At 48.1% G+C, this 20944-nt stretch overlaps 7 protein-coding genes across 7 annotated transcripts; 1 reads left to right on the forward strand and 6 right to left on the reverse strand.

Moving 5' to 3' along the window:
• Positions 1 to 42: 42 nt before the first annotated feature.
• N7495_006849 (peroxiredoxin) lies at positions 43 to 839 on the reverse strand (the record flags this gene model as incomplete). The annotated part of the gene is made up of 3 exons (XM_057209500.1): positions 43 to 489; positions 545 to 746; positions 817 to 839. 3 exons carry the CDS (start codon positions 837 to 839, stop codon positions 43 to 45), a joined length of 672 nt encoding a protein of 223 aa, XP_057063274.1.
• A 2486-nt stretch (positions 840 to 3325) lies between these two features.
• N7495_006850 (uncharacterized protein) lies at positions 3326 to 4515 on the reverse strand (the record flags this gene model as incomplete). Its single annotated transcript, XM_057209501.1, has 3 exons — positions 3326 to 3724; positions 3779 to 3967; positions 4027 to 4515. 3 exons carry the CDS (start codon positions 4513 to 4515, stop codon positions 3326 to 3328), a joined length of 1077 nt encoding a protein of 358 aa, XP_057063275.1.
• A 532-nt stretch (positions 4516 to 5047) lies between these two features.
• On the reverse strand, positions 5048 to 6568 carry N7495_006851 (mannitol dehydrogenase family protein; the record flags this gene model as incomplete). The annotated part of the gene is made up of 1 exon (XM_057209502.1): positions 5048 to 6568. One exon carries the CDS (start codon positions 6566 to 6568, stop codon positions 5048 to 5050), a length of 1521 nt encoding a protein of 506 aa, XP_057063276.1.
• A 1670-nt stretch (positions 6569 to 8238) lies between these two features.
• On the reverse strand, positions 8239 to 11238 carry spt5 (transcription elongation factor spt5; the record flags this gene model as incomplete). Its single annotated transcript, XM_057209503.1, has 3 exons — positions 8239 to 9439; positions 9492 to 10957; positions 11014 to 11238. The coding sequence occupies 3 exons, from the start codon at positions 11236 to 11238 to the stop codon at positions 8239 to 8241; spliced, it is 2892 nt and encodes a 963-aa protein (XP_057063277.1).
• A 1526-nt stretch (positions 11239 to 12764) lies between these two features.
• Positions 12765 to 14641, reverse strand: N7495_006853 (putative acyl-CoA dehydrogenase; the record flags this gene model as incomplete). Its single annotated transcript, XM_057209504.1, has 4 exons — positions 12765 to 13258; positions 13318 to 14059; positions 14120 to 14391; positions 14527 to 14641. 4 exons carry the CDS (start codon positions 14639 to 14641, stop codon positions 12765 to 12767), a joined length of 1623 nt encoding a protein of 540 aa, XP_057063278.1.
• A 533-nt stretch (positions 14642 to 15174) lies between these two features.
• N7495_006854 (proteasome regulatory particle base subunit RPN2) lies at positions 15175 to 18866 on the reverse strand (the record flags this gene model as incomplete). The annotated part of the gene is made up of 5 exons (XM_057209505.1): positions 15175 to 15519; positions 15577 to 17802; positions 17860 to 18383; positions 18451 to 18620; positions 18727 to 18866. The coding sequence occupies 5 exons, from the start codon at positions 18864 to 18866 to the stop codon at positions 15175 to 15177; spliced, it is 3405 nt and encodes a 1134-aa protein (XP_057063279.1).
• Positions 18867 to 19359: 493 nt separating this feature from the next.
• N7495_006855 (uncharacterized protein) lies at positions 19360 to 20682 on the forward strand (the record flags this gene model as incomplete). The annotated part of the gene is made up of 1 exon (XM_057209506.1): positions 19360 to 20682. The coding sequence occupies one exon, from the start codon at positions 19360 to 19362 to the stop codon at positions 20680 to 20682; it is 1323 nt and encodes a 440-aa protein (XP_057063280.1).
• Positions 20683 to 20944: the final 262 nt, after the last annotated feature.

The raw sequence follows: 20944 nt of genomic DNA on the forward strand, positions 1-20944 counted from the left end.
GTTTTCTTTCGTTTAACCTTTCATCACTCATAAATTTCTGCTTTACTTCTTGCTGACGTTGACGAAGCGGAGGTAAGGCTTGACCTCACGGACTTCACCGAACTTCTCCTTAGCAGCCTCAGTGGAAATGGTAGGAGGGACAACAAGGTCATCACCAGGAAGCCAGTTGATAGGGGTAGTAGCACCGTGCTTGTCGGTAGTCTGGAGAGCATCAATGACACGCAGAACCTCGGCAGTGTTACGACCAGTAGAGGCGGGGTAGGTCAGGATGAGACGGATCTTCTTGTTGGGGTCGATGATATAGACGGAGCGGATGGTCAAGGCCAAACCCTTGGAGTCAATGTTGGTGGTGTCCTGGTAGTCGATCATGTCGTATAGGTAAGCGACCTTGCGCTCGGGGTCGGAGATGATGGGGAAAGCCAGCTTGGAGCCGGTAACCTCATCGATATCCTTGATCCAGCGGTGGTGGGACTCGGTGCCGTTGGCGCTCTGTAAATTGATTAGTGGCTGCGATTGGACGTGACTAGTTGTGAAGTAGACTTACCAGGCCAATGAGCTTGACACCACGGGCAGCGAACTCGGGCTCGAGCTTGGCGAAGGCGCCGAGCTCGGTGGTGCAAATGGGAGTGAAGTCATCGGGGTGGGAAAAGAGGATAGCCCACTTGTCACCAATGAAGTCGTGGAAGTTGATGGGACCGTTGGAGGTGTCAGACTCGAAGTTAGGGGCGACAGAGCCCAGACGGAGACTGGAGGGTGGTTAGCTGTAGACCTAAGATGGTAGATGCATAGATCAATTATCATAGAAAGGTGACATACGGAGGAGCACGTTCTTCAGCCATTGTGTATGAGAATCTTGAATGTGAGTAAGAATAAAGAACAGAAGAGAAGAGGGAAATGAACGAGTTCAAATAGGATCCATGGAAGCTACCCCTCCTACTTTGGCGTCACCGTGATCGACTTTACCTTATCCGGTTGATAGAGCACGCAATAGCTCACCGCAAATGGCAGAATAAGCATGATTGGAGGTTATAAAAGTGGGGAGATTAGTCTAATTGATGCCATTCAAATCCATTCTTTTTCTCCCCAGATTCCGTCTCCATTTCTTTCCTCCTTGCCGACTCCAATCTTTTCTCTTCATCGTCATATCTCCCTATTACAATATTACTGATTGACCTGCTTGAAGCAAATGAACCCTGTACCATGAAATAACTCCAATCTCACCACATATATCGGCCGAACCGTTTTTGTTGACAGTCGGCCGATAATATCCCATCAAGAGCCAATGGAGACTCGACAAGATGGCGCAATTTATACTCCTTCTTCGTATTTTAGTTCCCATACTCCATAGAGCCAATTTAGATCAGAAGGACAAGTGTTCAAAGAGCCAAGAGAGCCAAGCCAATGGATTATGTACAGAGTAGCTTCGCTTGTTCAATCAAAGCACAATGAACTCCATATCTGTATATGCTGTGGTCCAAGTGCCGGACCCACTCACTTTGCGGGGCTTAATCAGATCTGCTTCCACTAATTATGCTTGATAGATTTCCGCAATAGTCAAGAACGGCTGGAATTTCATTAATCTCTAAATGTGATTGGTCTTAAAAATGTAGTATCAGCATGAACGGTTCAGGTACCTAAGGAGTAATACAGCTCTATATATAGAACCTTGGAATGTCACCTACGTAGTATACGGATGAAGGGTCTAGCCCTGGAGCCCTAGTATTTCCAGATGACACCCGGAACGGCCCATATTATCTACATATATTCCAACGTAGCCCAGGATTAAAGACATCATGATGTAAAGCGAGAGACGAAGTTTGAAAATACTACGATAGAATAGTATTATGGAGGCTCTTGTAAATGTTATGCAGGCTGTTCATATTATCACATGGATGAATAGTATATTCCAGAGGTTCATGGAGTCATTATCTGTTAGAATTTGGATGTGGTGCCCGTTTCCATACCTAGGTAGTGAAGGCCTGTAGTTTAATAGTTACCATAACCAACAACTTTCATGAATACCTAGAATCTATGGGACCTTAGACTTTGGAAGGGTAAATTGAGACCTACTGATGAAAATACAGATTCCAGTCCCACATCCGCTTAGCTATGATGAATGTCAAATGGGTTATCGATGATATTCCGTAACATCAGAACTCACCAACGCAAGAAAAATCAAGTAGTCGTCCAAAGCTAATCGGTACTTGGTGGTTTTGATTCGAGTATAACAGCGAAGCACCACAGCCAGTGTTGTCGTGACCATCAGCGAGATAAGACCATTTCAAAGATATTCGGCTTAAGTTCGGCCGGGGTAGATGACTCTTGCTTACTTTCATTGAATCATTTCTCAGATCTTGTCCCTGAGGAGCTTGATACGCTAATTCGCTTAAGGCCAATTGATAAAGTTGTCGTACGCTAAAGTACAATGCCACGCGATTAATTATGGCGGTCTAAAGTTTTAGACCTACAGGATGCAAATATACAGGGCTGCCGTGATCATGGGACATTTCTACCTAGGTAGGCGGAGATGACGACCTATCTAGTGGCTTATTGCAGATTTCACAGACTTTGCACATGGATCTAGCAGGTTCATGCAAATGAATATCCACTTGTAAAGAGTGGATGTTGTTGGGCAAGGTTGACTTTCTATAACCTCATTTGTCGAGACTCCAGACTCGAGTCGATTAGATGTCAGATCCCGGGATCCGGTGCAGTGCGGCTAGACTAGGCTGGGGTGCCTAGTTTTATGTTAGAGCTTAAATACCCGTGGACAGATCTCAAGATCGGGCACGGATGCGTATTCCCTTATAGGGTACACAGACGAAATTGTCCCGTACGGTTCGTACAGCACAGCTAGCGAGCATAGTGACATATTTGTGTTGTTTCAACCGTGTAGAGGGCTTGTTACCAAGTACTGTCAGGTGGAGACTCAAAATTTATAACTTGAATCTGCGATAAATTTCCTTTTATTGTTTGTTTACATGGGCCGGGTCTTAGCGGGATTAAAAGTCTTCTCGCTGCCTTAGGTAAATATTCAACGAAGCATTTATTCCATGCGAATGATCGGATGTACTAGTCGTTGTTGAGCGGGAGGTAATAATGTCGGTGCCGTAGCCACTGTCTTTGATTGAAGGCTACTGTAGCCTCAGTGTCCTATAGACAGAAATATAAAATACGTGGTGAAGGTGAAGCATATCCGAAACGCTGATGATAAATTCCTCTGGGAAACGAAGGAAGAAATGTGGGGACTCTTAGGTCGCAATCCAGTGCTCAGGTCTAACCTATAGGACCTCTGGATGTTGGCATCAAAAATATGATACTAGCCTCATAATTTTTGCAAAATGAGCTCAACTTCAGCGTCGGCCATTTCGAGAATGTGCTCAGCGGGATACTGGGGCTTCCATCCAATATCAAGCCCGTTCTTAGCTGTAAGCGAGCAGTCCCCACCGAGGAACAAGGTCACTATATCCTTCGGGCACCCTATTGCTGCAGCCATCTGGTCCAGGACATCACTGTCAGCCACATCAACAGTCTCTGTCTCAGTCACCTTCCGCTTTGCCAAGCCCTTTGCCATTTCGGTGTAGATCTTTTTCCAAGCCACTGTTCCGCTAGCAGCAAGATAATAGCCATTCTTTCCGTGGGGAATGTCTTTTTCAGAAAGAATGTTGCGAATAATTTCTAGGTAAAGTGTCGTGTTATCCACAACATGACATACGGGCCATGACTATTGCAGATTAGATTAGTTAATATCAATAGAAATCAGTTACGATGCACGTACAAACTCCTCAGGATCGGGCTGGTATACGCGCCCAAGCTTCCGAGCCGTATTAACGATCGCCACGGTTTGAATCGAGATCTTATTTCCAAATCCTTCGCCTGGGCCGTATACAATACAAGGGATGAAGACGTAGCATCTCACTCCGTATTCCTCGGCAGTTTTAATCACTCGGTTATTAGATTCAAGGGCCTATTCTTCAGTGAGTATAACCTTTCCACATAGGTAGCAGTATCTCTTTCATAACATACTTGTCCAATCATAGGCCAGTAAGAGCGAGCTTGGGCCTGAGTCTGCAAATCATAAAGACCCGGATCACTGTCAAGAAGAGGGTGAAGGGTTGGAAGTCCAGTATGGCTGCTAAATAACTTTGCGCCAGAAGTATTCAGAAAGTGGACTTCCTGCCCAGTGTTCCTCTTGACTGTGGCAAGGGCTTTGATCATCGGCAATTGCCATTTTGCGGCGCCGAAGGAGTCGATCAGGAAATACACTACGCTGATGTTATTGTCGATGATGGCAGCTTCGGTGGCGGCTGTATCTAGGACGTCGAAATCAAGCGGCTCCGCTTCGTATTGCTTGATTGCTTCAGCTTGTTCTGGGGTACGGACTAGTGCGTATAGCTTGTTGTGTGGGAGCTTTGCGCCGGACCAGCGGGCTAGAAGAGTCCCTCCTAGGTATCCGGATGCGCCTGTGATGAGAATGTTGCGAGGTTTGGAGCTTGACCGTGTAGTGGGAGCCATGGCAAAGATTCAAGGGATGTTGGCGAAATATGAAAGATCAATTGATGAAAGTCAAACTATTCTCAGGTTGTACGGAATACAATAGATCATTTTAAACGATCTATATATTAGATTGGTCATCACAGGTGCTTGGTAATCTTATCTCCTTCAGCTATTTAAATAACTATTAACTATTAACAATTCTAAAATCAGTATACCACTCTCTCGTTGCACTACTTAGTATCAAATGTACCGTTATTGGGGAGGAGCGTAATAGCTCTGCATTATTTGTTGTGGTCATGAAACCATTGAATAATTTAGTCATAAGAGCCACGCTAGTATTGGATAGGGTCAAGTACTGATTTATCCATTTACGCCCACAAGTCTCAGTCTTATAGAATAATTTCAAAATTTCAAGTATGGTTCATCATCTATCTCTAGCTCGTTATTTTTTCATTAAAAGTCCCCCGAAAAATTTAAACCAAATGTGAACTGAACATCGCTTGCAGACGCAAAAACCACAGCCAACATCAAGTCATAAGCTATCAACAATTTAGTCAACGTACTTTGGCATCGTCTTCAAGATACCGTCGCGAGCAATTTCCTCCATAGCAGTAGTAAGAGTCTCGAGGAATCGGTCGTCGGAGCGCAAGTCGTCTCCGAACAGGCTCTTAATGCTCAACATCTCACGCGGGTTGGTGCCTCCAGCACGAGCCTTGGTCTGGAGCTCCTCACGCATAGGGTCATCCACGACAAAGGTCTTGCCGCTGTCGTCAACGCCGTTAACGTAACGGAACCATGCAGCCGCGACGAAGCACAGGCGACGGAAGGGACCCTTGACCCAGATAGCCTCGGCAATCGAGGGCATGATGAACTGAGGGATCTTGCCAGAGGCGTTGAGACAGATGCGGGGAAGCTGGTCCATGATGGTAGGGTTCTCGAAACGGACGACGAGAGTCTTGCAGTATTCGTCAATGCTGACTCCCTCGATCTCGGGCAGGAGCGGCTTCACTTCCTCCTGCATCATCTGCCATACGAACTTGCTGAACAAGGGGTTCTGCATGACCTCGTGCACGTACTCAAATCCGGCCAGCTGGCCTGGGTAGCCAATGGCAGAGTGGCTGCCGTTGAGCAGACGCAGCTTGTGCTTCTCGAACTGCTCAACTTCGTGCACATTCTTCACAACCTGGACACCGACCTCTTCGAATGGCGGGTAGCCATCGGAGAATTGCTTCTCGATCACCCACTGCATGAAGGGCTCTGTGACGACAGGCCAGGAATCTTCAATGCCGAACTTCTCGGCGAGGGCAGTCTTATCGGCAGGTGAGGTCTGAGGGGTAATACGGTCGACCATGGCATTGGGGAAGGCACCTTCCTCTGTAATCCACTTGGCGACGACGGGGTCGCGCAGGCGCGCAAACGATTGGAGCATGTTGCGCGTGATGGATCCATTCTTCTGCATGTTGTCGCAGGACATAACGGTGAAGGGCTTGAGGCCAGCCTGGTGGCGCCGGGCCAAGGCAGCGTAGAGGAAACCAAAAGTGGTGCGGGGGGCGTTGTGGTTAGCTGGGGCGAGGTCGAATTGAATATCGGGGTGCTCGCTCTGCAGCTCGTGGGAGTTCTCGTTATAGTAGTAGCCGCTCTCAGTGATAGTGAGCGACACAATGTGTGTATCAGGGTGTGCCATCTTGGCAATGACAGCCTCACGGTCATCGGGAGCAAAGAGGTAAGAGTTAATGCTACCAACAACGTGGGCAAAGCTGCCTTCAGCTGAACGCTCGATGACGGTGTAGAGGTGATCCTGCGATCCTAGGGCATCGCGCATGGAGGCGTCGAAGGGCTGCAGGCCCACGCCGCAGATCGCCCACTCGTTAAAACTCTCGCCGCTCTCTGCCTTCTTCTGCTTCAATTTATCAACATAGACAGCCAGGTGAGCTCGGTGGAAGCCGCCCACTCCAACATGGACAATTCCCTCCTTGACATCGGCACCACGATGATACGTGGGGACCTTGACTTTCGACTCGCCTGCTGTCGAAATCTGCGACAAGCTCTTGTTGCTGAGTTTGAGAGCCATTGTGAAAGATTGGATGAATGAAAGAATACAATGATGAGATCAAAACAAAGGTCAAGATAGAAAAGCAAGAAGTGGGGGATATTTGCGATAGAATTGACTGAGAACAGCAAAAGAGTCGCCGGTTTGGACTGTTGAGTAACCGGAAAATGTTCAGATTCTATTACATCATGCGGGGCCCTATTGTGGAGAGAATGAACTCACTCAACCTGTCCTTTTTCACTTTCAAATTTAGAGTGGCAAGTATTCTTCGAGCTTCTGTAGCTGTACCTGTGCGTTCTAATTGAATTGTACAGATGGAAAGAGAGAAATTAATGAGAAAAAGGGGAATTATGACAACGAAAGCACGAGGGCTATAAGTCTAGAACCCTAGAGGCGGTGTGGAGGTGGCGTTTCGTAAGTGACCTTCCTTTTGTCTGTTCAGATGACCATATATTCTGCCCGACTAATGAGGATTCCACCTCTGCCTGGTCTCATTCTAAATCCCGTTAATTTTTACTCAATGGCAGTCCATATGAGGGATTGATACGTTTAGATGGAATCATACTGCCATTATCTCATAATTCATGGTATACGAGGAAAAGAGTAAGCGAAAAGACTATATTTAGATCTTCAGCCCTCCTAATATAGTAGGCGGTAAGGATGTAAGAATAGCGGTGTGATTCTAGATCTGTCTGTTGACATTATTTTATGCCTAGAAGGATTCAGACCCTGGCAACCGGGCGTCGACATTGTATCTCGTGCCCAGTGGGATGATAATAAGTCGCCACCTGCATAAGATTGAAAGTAGATGTATACACTATGCATATTCTAGACACATGATCATCGACACTAAAATTAAATCAGATCTATCACGATGTTCGTCGTAGTTCTAGAATTCTTATACGTTTCATATCTCATCTTGTACTTCTTGCCAAGCTTTCAAGGGGGTACAATCTTGGAATCGTTACTTCGTAATTCTGTACACAATAGCTACTGTGTACAACAGAGCACAACAGCTCCACTTCCTAACCCCATTCTCCATCTTCTCCCCATAGTACCCCCATACTATCCCAATCTTCCAATCCTTTAGAATCTTTTAAAGTGGATCTGTTCGGGTCATACTTGCCCAATGAAAAAGTACTTACTCCGTAGTACTTCCGGCTAAATGAGACCTTTAACGAAAGAGTTTTTACCGGAATTAACAGGAAATAAGAAGATGCACAATTACGGAATGTGTTACTTCTTAGGCATCCATGGATACGGGTAGAATAAGCCGTCTCACATTCAGCTATCAGTCACGGGAACCGATGTTCAATTTGAGTGAACATGTCAAATTAGGCAGCACCATTGGAGTAATTGTGGAGAAGGGGAGTTGAACAAATAGTTAGATCGGGGAATCGAGGTCCCAATTAAACAGATATCTGGAGCAAGCGCACGGAATTCTGTATCATAGGCAATCATAGGGTTGTTCAAGCCCTGGAGAAGGAAGCATCTGAGTGTTCTATTGTTGAAGGAAAAAGGAAAATGGATTCATTCTTACTATAAAAGTAAAGTAAGAGGTAAGGGGGGAAAAAACAAAGGAAGTGCATGTAAGAGCGTGATTTTCAGGCTAAGACCTAACCATTGCAAACTATGAATATGGAACAAACAAAGTCCTTAATCCTCGTCAAACTCAGATAGCTGTCAGATAATCAAGGAGAAGGTGTCGCATCCTCGTAATGGGGACCATCATCAAATGCGCCAGGGGTAGCTGCAACGCCTCCCATTGCGGGAGTAGGGGCATCATAGGCACCGGGAGTGGGTGCCTCGTATCCTCGTCGCGCACCAGGGGTTGGCGCGTTGTAGACGCCGGGAGTGGGTGCGCTATCGGCCCAAGCTCCAGGGGTAGAAGCAGAGACACCAGGAGTCGGGGCTCCGTATGCACCAGGAGTAGGGGCGGAGTAGCCTCCGGGAGTGGGGGCATCCTCATAATGTTGTTCACGTTGTTCACGGGAGTTGGATAAACCGCCCCAGGCGGGTGTGCGTCCTCCATCATAAGGAGTTCGGCCTCCATCCATCACCCGTGCGGGTGTACGGGACCCTCCAGTTATGCCCCAGGCAGGAGTACGGTTACCACTAGCACCACCCCAGGCAGGAGTACGCGAAGAACCACCATCCCAGGCGGGGGTTCTTCCTGAAGCAGCGATGGGAGTCCGACCACCAGCCCATGAATTACCACCTTGAGAACCTCCGTTGGGACCATGTCCGTATGGAACACGTGATACTCCTCCCCTTCCGCCTCCTCCCCGGCCACGGCCCATATCCAGTGTTTTGTTGGTGACTGGGTCTTTGGGAATACAAAGTTCCCGGGGAATAAAAACATGCTTGTTAGTTGTGTAAAGCTCGACTTGGGCAAATTTGTCATCTGCAGACTTGACAAAGCCAATTAAGCCCTTGTAGCGACCCGTGCGAATGGTGACAGTCTTGTTGATCAATCTGTCTGGGCCACCACGTTGGGGAGGTGGCATCGCGGAATTGCGATTCTGCATCGCCGCCAGAGCAGGATTCATCTTGGTCAGATCAGGACCAGCAGACCGAGTGCCTCGGGCAGAGACAGCGGTGACGTTGTTGCACCGCACCACTAACAACCCAAGATTTGCGGCTTGAGTTTTGCTGTGTAAGAAAAGGAAGGAACGCCAGACGTGGATAATTTGTCCCATCCGCTGTTCACCAGTGACCTCACGAACAATATCCTTTGTCCGGATTTCAGCGCCATTGCGATCGATGGCAGTTGGTGGCCTACGATCAATCAAGTTAATCTGAGTTGGAAGCATATCGCGAATGGATTCGTGCTGATCCAAAACGCGAATTGAATTGTGGTCGATGCGGACTACAACGCCAACTGTGGCATGACTATTTTCAAGTTAGCAATATCTTCGGGCATATATATATGACGATCACATACTCAAGCTGAACAAGATCTTGAACATCGAACTCGTGTTGTTTTTTGTTTACTTTGGACGTCTCAGAGGAAAGGCGTAGGTCCTTGCTGAAAACGGTGACTTCCGCCATATTAATATCGCTGAGGAGGGTGACAGTATCATCCTTGATTTGGACAACCATGCCCACAGTATTTGTGAAACGACTGTTTCCAATAACCTTGACATGATCACCTTCACGGAAACTCTTGCGAACAGTTTCAACGGTAGCATCGATCGTCTGACCCACCAGATCTCCCTCGCTGACTTTCAAAGTCACAATATTATTCCGAGTTGATACGGTGCGACCAATCAAGCCCGACTGTTCACCACGGAAAATCTCAACAGGATCACCAGGTAAGAAAGACTCATCGGCAGTTGACTGCTTCAATGTATCCGCCAAAGAAGCTAGATCTAGGTTTGAAGTGCCATCCTCTCCTCCACGAGCGAACATGGTTACTTCCTCCAGCCGTGGGTTGACGTCCTTGGTCTCCAAGTACTGGATTTTCAATTCCTTGATAAGGAAACCCTCGAAGTAGTTTTCGTTTTGATAATTCCACGACTTCCCAGCCAATCCAGGATTAGAGGTAAGAAACTTTCCGTGCTTCTTCTTCGCTTCCGCCTCGCTGAACAGACGCTGAGGGGGGCGAACTTGCCCAGCACGCTTGCGCTTCTTGTTGGGATCATTGAAAGGATCCTCATTCATACCGTAGTCCAGGCGAGGAACGATTCGTACGGTGACTGTCAGGCCATTGGTCTCAACTTCTTCGAGCTGAGCCAGATCACCCGCATAGATACCACGCTTAAGTCGAACCCATCCGCCGGGCACGAGGGCCTCTGATTTCTGGACACGTAGAAGATCCGGCATTTCTTTGACCGGGACGAGAATCAACTTTTGGGAGGGGTAGTAAAAATTGATGCCTTCAATGGCTTCGGCAACATCGGCGAAGCGACGCGCTTCACAGTAAAACCAACCCTGCATGACGGCTCCACGCTCGAAAGCTGAGTAGATCCGAATGGCGTTTCGGGAACCAGGCGGGCGTTCTTCCATACGCTTTTGGATAGAAAAGACGACCTCTCGCTCCTTTCCAACCTTACAGCGACCACCCCAGATACTTGGATCGTTCACTCCTGGAAGAAGCAAACGTTTCGGAACTACGAGTGAATCTGACGCTGCGGCACGGTTGCGTCCGTATCGTTCTTTGAGCAATTGCGCCTGTTTCTCTGCATCCATTGTCGCATCAAGCTCGCGCTGACGATCCAATTGACGATGACGGCGGTCGTCCGTTTCGGCGCCGACGGGCAAGGCATCGATGTCGTCGGGGTGCATTTCTGTGCCTAGTTCGGCTATCTCTTCCTCATCTTCCTCGGCTTCATCCTCGTCTTCGTCGACGCCGGCTTCCTCATCGAAGAGCGCATGAACTCCACCGCGACGGCGCTTGCGCGGGTGCTTCTGTACCGGCCAGTAGTCAGTAAAACGCGCATGATCAATCGAGTAAGATCACGAACCACGGCTTCCTCCTCTTCATCCTCATCATCCTCCTCATCCTCCTCATCATCATCTTCTTCATCCTCATCCTCATTCACGGCACGGTCATCATTCAGACCACCATCGTCATCGTCATCGACGCGATCTTTGCGATCGGTAACGGTGTTGTGTTCCTCGGAGATAGGGTTGAAGTCATCGTCCTCCTCCTCTGACCCGTAGTCATCGTTCATAAATTTCGAAGCCATCTAAACATCAAAATATAGAAATTAATATCGAGGTAGACATTGATGGTAGGTGTGGAAAAGATGAAAGGAAAGTAAAAGAAGGGACATACCTAGGTCCGGGGGATCGATCAATTTAGAATCGGGTGCGCAAAGTAGATCGCATGAAAAAGCTGAAAGAAAGAGAAAAGTTTCGGGCAGATGCAGAAGACTTCGATCCCCCCGGGGTGTGTCAGTTCCAAGGTTGCTAAGCTGGAAAGGAAAAAGAGCTGATGAAAGTCGAATCCAAAGTGATGGTCGGGAACTGCACAAAAGGTGGCTATGCGCACCCGACTTAAATCTCCTTTCCTATAGACAATTACTTCATTTGAAAAGCAGACTTCTTCACTCATCTCTGACAACTCACTTAAATGCACTACTCTCATCAATACTGAGATTCCTATCGCTTCCAACGATTTACTCTACGCAAACAGCCAGATATCCTTCGAAGGTTATGATTTATCTAACTAAATTAGTAGAGCAGATCCGCTGCATAGAATATATGCCATCCTGCTACCTAGTTCCTCAAATACAGTCTTTTGTATAAATTACGCCCGATAGGCGATGCGTAAACTCAGCATGGAAACCTCTCTTGATCGGTCATATCGATGCCCCATTTGATAAGCTTGGATCTTATTCCTTGATGCCAGAGGTTTGGGCTTGTTATTGGTGCTTGAAGAACAATGTATTTTCATCTTTGCTCTTAGCTAACCAGTATGCCCAACCAGCCATGGTTCGCTTTTACTAGCTTACAGGTCAGATCAGTAAGCCAGAACTCGATTGACTTTCGCATAAGGATCTAGCGCGCGTTTTCTTCCCATAGAGCATGAAGTTGAAAATTGATCCGTATACAACCTGACGAGATCAGGAATATCGTTAGTTTTCGCGGGAAAAGACAAGTTTCCATCATTTTTCCTCTTTATCTTTCATGCAAATAAAGAATAATAGCTTTAGCTAAAGGTTCTTAACAGAGCTCTGGAGTAGTTCACTATAAGTTTAGGTGGTTATAAACTTGGAATAAACGCGTTGATTTATCAAATACAAGGGGACAAGGACCAATATATGAGGTAGATAGAAGGGATTGACTGAAACGCTTTTCTGGAGCTAGACCTGAGCATTGGATTGTGTTAGATTAAAAATTCTTCATTCAATCCAAAATCTAAGAAATGTTTGATACAAAGATGCTGAAATTATGTATACCATGCAGAAGAGCGCGGTATTTAGTGCCTTAACGACTGGGCAGCAATGCAGTCCCGACATTAAGGAGACTCCGTATTTAATAGATGACCTTAGTACTTATGTACCTACTTAGAGCACTTGAGAGACTATGAGATATCATGAGCAAAATTCATAAAACCGGATGGGATATCTCGTTAGAAAACGACATGAAAAGAAAAGGCACTTAAATCAAAGTACCTAGAGGTAGGTCCGAGTAAATCAGGAAAAAAAAGCCTGGAAGGTACCACGGAGATCAAAGTGCCACCAAAACACATCGTCAGAAGGAAAGGTAATCAAAGTTTGAGACCAAACATCTCGTGAACCTTCAAGCTCTGGCGCATACTCAGATCAAGCATGATCTCTTCGCTTCCACCAGGGATAGCATAGGCGCGCACATCACGATACAGGCGCTCAACTTTAGCACCCTGTCCACCACGACTGTAGCTTAGACCACCGAAGATCTGACTAGCCTCCCGGGCACAGTATTCAAAGGTAGTAGTGGACTGGGCCTTTAGACCAGCGATGGCACCGCCCAGTTTGAGCATAGCCTCTGTCTCGTCCATTGACTGAGACTGAAAGATAATGTTTTCCATCCAATTGTGCGTGGATTCAATCTGGCGAGCCATATGCGCGAGCTTCATGCGAATGACCGGGTGGTCGATCAGGCGCTTACCAAAGGTCTTGCGCTTGTGTGCGTACTTGACGGATTCCTCGTAGCAGACACGCGCAAAGCGGACGCACTGAATGACGATTCCCATGCGTTCATGATTGAAGTTGGTCATGATGACTGAGAGTCGAATATTAGTTTTTTTGAATTTCACTGCAATGGATGTGGCTTCAACTGACCCTTAAATCCTTTGTTCTCTTTGCCGATAATATTCTCAACGGGGACCTTGACATCCTCAAAGGTCACGTAGGTAGTTCCACTGCTCCAGACACCCTGACAGTCCATGCGGCGGGTACTGACGCCACCGGCTTCACGCTCGATGAGCAGAACGCTAATGCCATTCATACCGGGCTTGCCAGTGCGGACAGCAGTGGTGAAGTAGTCGGCCCAGACACCGTTGGTAATCCACTTCTTTTCACCGTTGACAATATAATGCTTGCCATCTTCGCTCAGCTTAGCCTCGCAAGTCAGACTGGCAACATCACTGCCTGCATCGGGTTCAGTGATGGCCAGACAGATACGTTTGTCACCAGCCAGGATACCGGGGAGGATGCGGTCAATGAGTTCTGACTTGCCGAACTTCACCAAGGGAGGAGCACCAATACCAAAACCACCGATTAGGTTCCATACCAGGCCGCCACTTCCAGTGCGTGACAGCTCATCGGTCAAAATAGTCTCATGAAATAGATCCCACTGATCCGGCAACACAGATTGTACGCGGTATTGAGTGTACTTCTCGGGATACTTTACTCCCAAAAGACCCGCTAAGTAGCCGCGCTCTCCCATCTGCTTATAGATGCGGTCTGGAACTGACTTACCCTCATCCCACTCAGTAACATACGGGTCGATCTCGGTCTCAACCCATCCACGTACCTCCTCGCGGAAGGTAGCATGGGTCTCGTTATGGTATGGCGAGGCGTACTATGGAGTTGTGTGTTAGTCTGGTAGTCGTATGTATTATTTCATATAATATCAACCTACACCCTGGTACCAAGCGGGGTCTGCAAAGGGAATGAGCTCGCCATACGGCTCAAGCGGCTCCGCAGTCGCAGGCTTCACATCCGGTGAAGTGGACTGAATCTCGACCTTGACAGGTGTCGAGGCGGGAGTCGCGGCTGGTTCCGGAGCTGGCTCAGCCTTCTTCGTGTCCAACGAGCCAATCTGCAGTTGGGCTTTGTATTTCTTCAGGATACCTTCATTGTGATACTTCCAGAATTGCTTTGAGGCATCCTTGCCGGCAACACGCTGAAGGACTGTGTGATGGTTAATACAGTTCAAATTCGAGGTCCGAATTGGGCCCCGAGGGCTTTGACCTACTCTTTTTCCCACCTTGTCATAACCATATTATAAGCGCATGTTCTTGAGCGCATGATCATAGGAGCACTTACCAGGGTGTTCGTCTTGAAACTTGGAGACGTCATAAACGTCCTCATCAATTACGATGTACAAACTATCGCTTTTTGTATGCGACGCGACGTTCTCTTTTGTGAAAATCTTCGACATTTTGAAAGCAAAGAATTGAGAAAGAGGTGAAAGAGAATAAGTCTTTTTGTTGGGATTAGCTATAAATCGGCAGGGAATGATAGTGTGGGAGGAAAATGGGGCAAGTCGAAGAAATATATAAGAAGATTCAGGATAGAGCTACCTAGGTAGTCACAATGCACATGCAGTGATGGCGCGTGGCGTAGTTTCGGGGATCCCCAACTAACTCAGTGACGATGATGTAGGGACCGGATATAGATGGAGTTAGTCGATAACAAAGCTTCGAGCCGAGGTGCGCTTAGGTAAGGGGCCTTGCATGTGATGATTTGTTCAGGCCCAAATATAGATTACACATAAATTGTAGCTGAGTGGTCTGGGTATGGGTATTTAGTATTGTCTCGTGTAGCAAATATTTTAAGGACTACATGAGAACTCCGTAGCTCATACTAAATTATATAGCAAAAAAAAAGAAAGGTGGAAAATAGATGCGACGAATTTACTTCTTATCACAAAACCGAATATCTCTACTGATACACCCCATGTATAAGAGTCATCTACTCTTCATCCCCATCTGTCTCATAAGTGAAGTCAGCTGGAAGGGGTGCATCCTCGTCTCCTTCCTCGTCCTCGTCCACGGCAGTAAGCACGCCCGCAGCAGCAGCAGCCCCAGCAGCAGCCCCAGCCCCACCAGACAACGAGGTGAAGTCAGACAAGGCGGCCCGAGCTGCAGCCCGTTGAGGAGTCTGCAATGTGGCAGCGCTAACGGCGGCCTGAAGGCGATCTTGGAGGCTTTCGGTCGGGGCAGCCGGTTGGCGGGTCTCTTTACTAGCCTTCAACTCGACGATCTCACGGGGCTCATCGGGTTGGTTGTCAAGGACTACAACAACACCACCAGTGGGCTATAGAGAAACAGTTAGTATAGCTTTTTGAAAACGTGATAATAGGATCTAACGTACCCTCTTGACAGGCTCGTAACGCGGGTCGGGGAATGTTAGGTACTTGAGCTGAGCGGGAAGCACTCGGGACATATTGTCCAGCTCATATCCAACCTTCTCCCGCTCAGCCTTTTTCTTCTGGCCCTCAGTAGCGCTCTTCTCTTCTTCCTTATTATCTTCACCTTCACCCTTGGCAGGCTCATCGGTATCCATCTTCTCGGGTAGTTGATCAGTTATCTTGGGGGTGGTAGGTGTTTGATCAATATCCATGCTCTCCCGGCGTGCCTGCTTCTCCCGACGCTGAGCACGACGCTTGGCCTGGGCTGTAGTGGAAAGCACAGCGGTCTTAACCTTCTCGGGAGCCTCCTCAGTCTTCACTTGCTGCTCAGGAGGGTAGTCGAAGAGGCTAGGGCGGGTGTTGCTGTGGAACTTGAAGTAGGGGACCTCCAACTTCTGGTCCACACCGACTACTGATGTAGGAGTAAAGCTGAGAGACAGGAAGTGAGTAAGAGGGAACCAGTACCAGTACTGCGTGAAGACGGCAGCACCGACGATACCTGGCATGTTGAGGTTACCAGTCTGGGTTTGCAAGCTAATGGTACAGTTACGGCCACCGGCATCAATGATACCAAGGGCCACGGCGCAGCCAAACTTAGCCATCGCATCTTCGTGGCGATCACCGATCATCTTCATCATAGACTTTCGGAGGCTAGTGACACGGGGGTTCATGGCCTCGTTCTGCTGGACAAGGACCATAGCAAGTGCGATCAAAGCACCCTGGCGAACGAAGTCAGTCGAGTCTTTGAGCATGGGTTCCAAGAGATCAATGGCCTCGTCCAATCCAGTACCCGCGCAGGAGATACCAAGAGCCATAGCGGCACCGTAACGGACATGAGGGTTGTATGACTCGGAAAGCAGCTCAACCATGCGTGGAACGCTCTGGTGCTTGCGGAACAGGATGAAACCCAAAGCCAGCACAGCAATACGGCGAACATCATCATTGACATCGCTAACGGCTACGTGCAAGAGCTTGCGGACAGCCTTGTTGCTGCCACTACCACAATAGGCCATAGCGATCGTCATAATACCACCATAGCGGATGGTTGGATCGGGGTCTCCAAGAAGACCGTTGACCAGCTCGTCAGCAGCCTCCTGGCGGCCATACATGATCAAAGCCATACCCATAGCCAGACCCCGAATTGTCTTCTCATGCTGTGTGTCGTGGGCATATTGAATCATGTCCTCAAGTACGGACATATTGCCAGTTCCAAGCATGACGAGACCCATGCCTAGACCGACAGCCTCACCGTTGACCGCAGAGTCGGTGTAGAGAACATTACGGAGATCATCGTAGATTCCCTGATCGCCGGTAGCCATACCTGCAACACCCAGACCCAAAGCACCACCATGCTGGACAACCTCCTCAGTGGCCTTCTTGAAGTGGTCACGAATGAGGTCAACAGCCATGCCGCCGTGGTTGGCATAGATGAGACCGAATGCATAAAGAGAACCACCCTGGCTATAAACAGAGCCCGAGCCTCCAACTCCAGCAATATTCTCTCGGGGCAGGTACGGCTGCAGGAGCTTTTGACCTTGGCTGAGATTGCCACGGTGAATTACACCAAGAGCAGCAGTGGCAGTAAACTTGGACCAGTTCACAGCCTTGCCAAGCCACTCCAAATTATCACGGAAGAACTTGTCATGAGTTGTTCCAGCATGCATAAAGGCGTTGGAAATGGTGACTGCGGTGTGGAAAATGGAATTGCGAGCTTCGAGACTGTCGCGAATTTTATTCAAAATGCTAATGTCGGCCTTGTTGCTCCGGTAGAGGAATTCCAAATTCAACTGGATGCTCTTAATACCATCAAGGATGGCTAGAATATTCTTGAATGCAGAGATTGACTCGTCTGAAACACCATCCGATGGCCGAGAGCTTGATTGATTAGCAAGTAACGAGTCAGACTCTTGGGGTTCTTCTTCGGTGTTCTCCTTCTCAGCTTCCTTTTCAGGCACAAGTTCAGCGATCTCCTGTCGAACTTTTTGAAGGAACTCTTGAGTACTGTTATCATAAAGATCAAACGAGATCTGGTAGGCTACGGCGAGGGAGCGCGCATCGCCCTTTTCGACAAGTTGACGAAGGATATTGGAAGCCATCGAGTGTTCATTAAGGTATACGACACATTTGGCGATCGAGAAATAGTCAGGCGAGGGGATCTCATTGAGCAGGTCGAGAATGAGCTTCAAAATCTAAATAAATGAAGTAATTAGCGGCAGTTCGCGCTAAATGAGAACATGTTGGCAAACCTCGTTACGGAAAGCGCGCTCCTGAACAATGCTCATGCAGATATCCAAGACGTATTCCATGAGTTCCTCACTCCGATGAGATTCACCCTGCTGCTTCTTCTCATCCTCGCTAGCCTTGATAATAGCCGTGCGAAGCACATCCATGTCCTTTGCCTCAATAGCAATACCGATCACCTGGCGATAGCGCTTTTGACGGAAGCACTCTTCGAACAGTCTCTCAATAACAGCTTGCAGCTGAACTTGAACGCCACGCTTCAGGACCAGAGGGCTCTCGGCGTGCCGAACACTGATATCCTCGCCACCGGGGTGAGCGGAGTCAATACCGGGAACCTCTTGGCGTGATAGCAGAGATTTGGAGGGTAGAGCGGATTTGGAGAAGGGTGTAATTGGAGAGGTTAGGCTTGCAGATGTGCTGGTAGCTCCGTCGTTGGATGCTGGGAATGAAGTGTTCAAGTTCGCAGCCTGGTCACCGGCGGTTGGTCGCTGGGCAGCAGATAGAGAAATGAAGGTATCAACACATTTCGCTAAATTGGCACGGAAAAAGTTAAAAACTACATCTTGATAAGATTGGGGACGAATTTTCCCACCTACCAATGATAGTCTCCTCGTACTCGCCACCGTCGTCCAGGTTGAACAACTTGCCCGCGCCGAGAGCAAGGACCATACTTTCGTTATATTCCTGGAGATGGTAGTATACTTTTGAGGCAACCAAGGCTGCAAGTTCTCGCTCTGGGAATGATTCATCTTCGTAAAGAGCCTCACTAGATAGGTGTCGTCAGCATTGTCATCACGGACCGATGGGACGGTCGCGCCGGCTGAAATTGCGGATGCCGGAGCGCAGCATATCAGCAAGGGACTTGAACTCACATCTCAGGAACAGCGTTTACAACCTCTGTCCAAAGGAGGTCAATCTGAGTATCTAATGTCTTTAAGGCAAAGACCTTGAGCTCTGGGTCAGGCTCCGAGAGAAAGCCGACTAAACCGGCGGCCGATACAATTCCGACCATCGTGAATGAAAGGTGTCGAACTTCAGGAACCCGTTGTAAATGGAGCTTGAGCTCAGCTGATGATGTTGTCACGGGGTGACGCAGCAACGACTGCTGGGTAGCTTAGAGGATTAGCGTAGCTAATGGGGCCCTGGGCAGAAGAGATGTGAAATGGGAAATCAAAGAATCCCAGTAGAGTGACACTAGAAAACAAAGGGGAGAGAAAAGAAAGAATAGATGATGGGATGGGGTGGAGATGCGGGTGGAAGCTGGAAGCAGACAGCGGAAGCTTTGCAGGCGCGAGGCCCGACAACGTCAACGGAGCTGACTAGTTTGATCACGTGATGGGAATAGTGCAGCATCAGGTGCCGACAACCCTTGACCTACCTTGCGGCAAGTGCTCTCTTTATTACCTACTCCGTACTCTATGAGATAATCCTTTTAGGTACTTCCATCTCCCCCTTTTCGTAGTTTTTCGTCCTCCATTAGAACCGCCTCTCCCCCTTGGTCCATTATGTCTATACTCCAGTTTCGCGACAGACGGCTAGCATCCTCAACAACAGCTTCGATTTATCACCATGACCCTCTTCTCGTCTTAGAAAGACAATCCAAATATATTCAACAGAATCTCCAAGCTCTTATTGATGCGCAGAGTGAGGGTCTTCTCTCTGGGCTAGCTAAGCCCGAGGTCGACGATACATCGGAAGGAAGCTATACACCAACATCCTCCCGACCCCAATCATCATCCCCTGTAGCTCAACATCCCACGCCCAAGAGAATTGGGCTTCGATCTGCGCGAAAAGGAATATTTCAGTCCATCTATGACCTCCTGAAAGTACGAGAACAGGAGCGAGATATTCTCTCTTCTCAAGCCGACGAGCGGAACATTGCTCTCCATGATATAGAAGAGTTTACCTCGAGGAGAAGCGGGTTAGAGAATGCAATCTATGGCATAAAAAATGAGGGAGGAAACAAACGTGCTAAACAGCTACAGCAGGAAGCTCAAGGCCTCGAAACCGATATTAAGAACCTTGAGACCAAGTTGTATGAACTGAAGGCCAGGCACAGACATCTCGTGAGAGAGGCATCAAAGATCGAGAACACAGTTGATGCTAAGCTCTCTTCCTACATTGACTCTTTGTCTCTCCTTCAATCGGAAATTCAGACCTACCTACGTCATCCTCCTGTTCAACCGCTCTCGCGACGCGGCAACGCCAACGAATCTACATTCTACTCGTTGAATCCCAAGCGCCGAACCCTGGAAATGGCCCAAGATCATTGGAAGGAGGATCAAGAGACTCTGCAGGATAGACGAAGAGTGGTAGATGCTGAAATTCTGGCGCTAGAGGAAGGTGGTGGGGTTTGGAAACAGACCATAGCTGATGTGAACGGCTTTGAGACGCGTCTCAGTGGTTATATGCGACATTTTGTCCAGTTGGAAGTCCAGGCGACTAAGGGTGAATATATTGGAAGAACGAAAGATGAGGTTGCTGCCAGCATCTGGCAGGACTTGGAGCAGACCACGCAACGTCTAGAGACAAGCTTAGAGCTTGCCGAGGATAAAGACTGGAAGCTTCTTGTTTGCTGTATTGCAGCAGAGCTGGAAGCTCTTCGAGAGGCCAGGGGGATGCTTCTCCCGGCATTCGGGTTGTCCGTGGCTGAGGACGAGGACATCCAGAATAAGGAAGAATCGACGGACATACGGAGGCAATATTTGGAAACCGACGATCTCGAGCCTCCAGCTGATTTATTAAGAGATGGAGATGACCACCGCACTGATACCGCGTCAAGGTCGGAGGACGATGAGCCAGATCCAGCTTGGCTACTCCCTCCCTGAGGTCTAATGGGGACAGAGCGCGATAACACATTTATAAATTTCATTTATCTCAAGGATCACGAATTATAATCTCAAGTGCTACAATTAGAATTGCTCTCTGACCCGTATACTACCTAGTTGGTGTGGACAATGCCTCCAGGGCTGCCGATAAATGAATATATGGTCTCCACAGGTTTTAATTTGATTCAATTTTGCTCCGATGTCCGTCATATTCCATCTAGGTAGGTACATTTAATAAGAGGTCTTCATAGCTGGCCCCGGG

The sequence above is a fragment of the Penicillium taxi genome, assembly GCF_028828555.1.
Source record: "Penicillium taxi strain IBT 34144 chromosome Unknown utg000004l_segment0_segment0, whole genome shotgun sequence".
NCBI classification, from domain to species: Eukaryota; Fungi; Ascomycota; class Eurotiomycetes; order Eurotiales; family Aspergillaceae; genus Penicillium; species Penicillium taxi.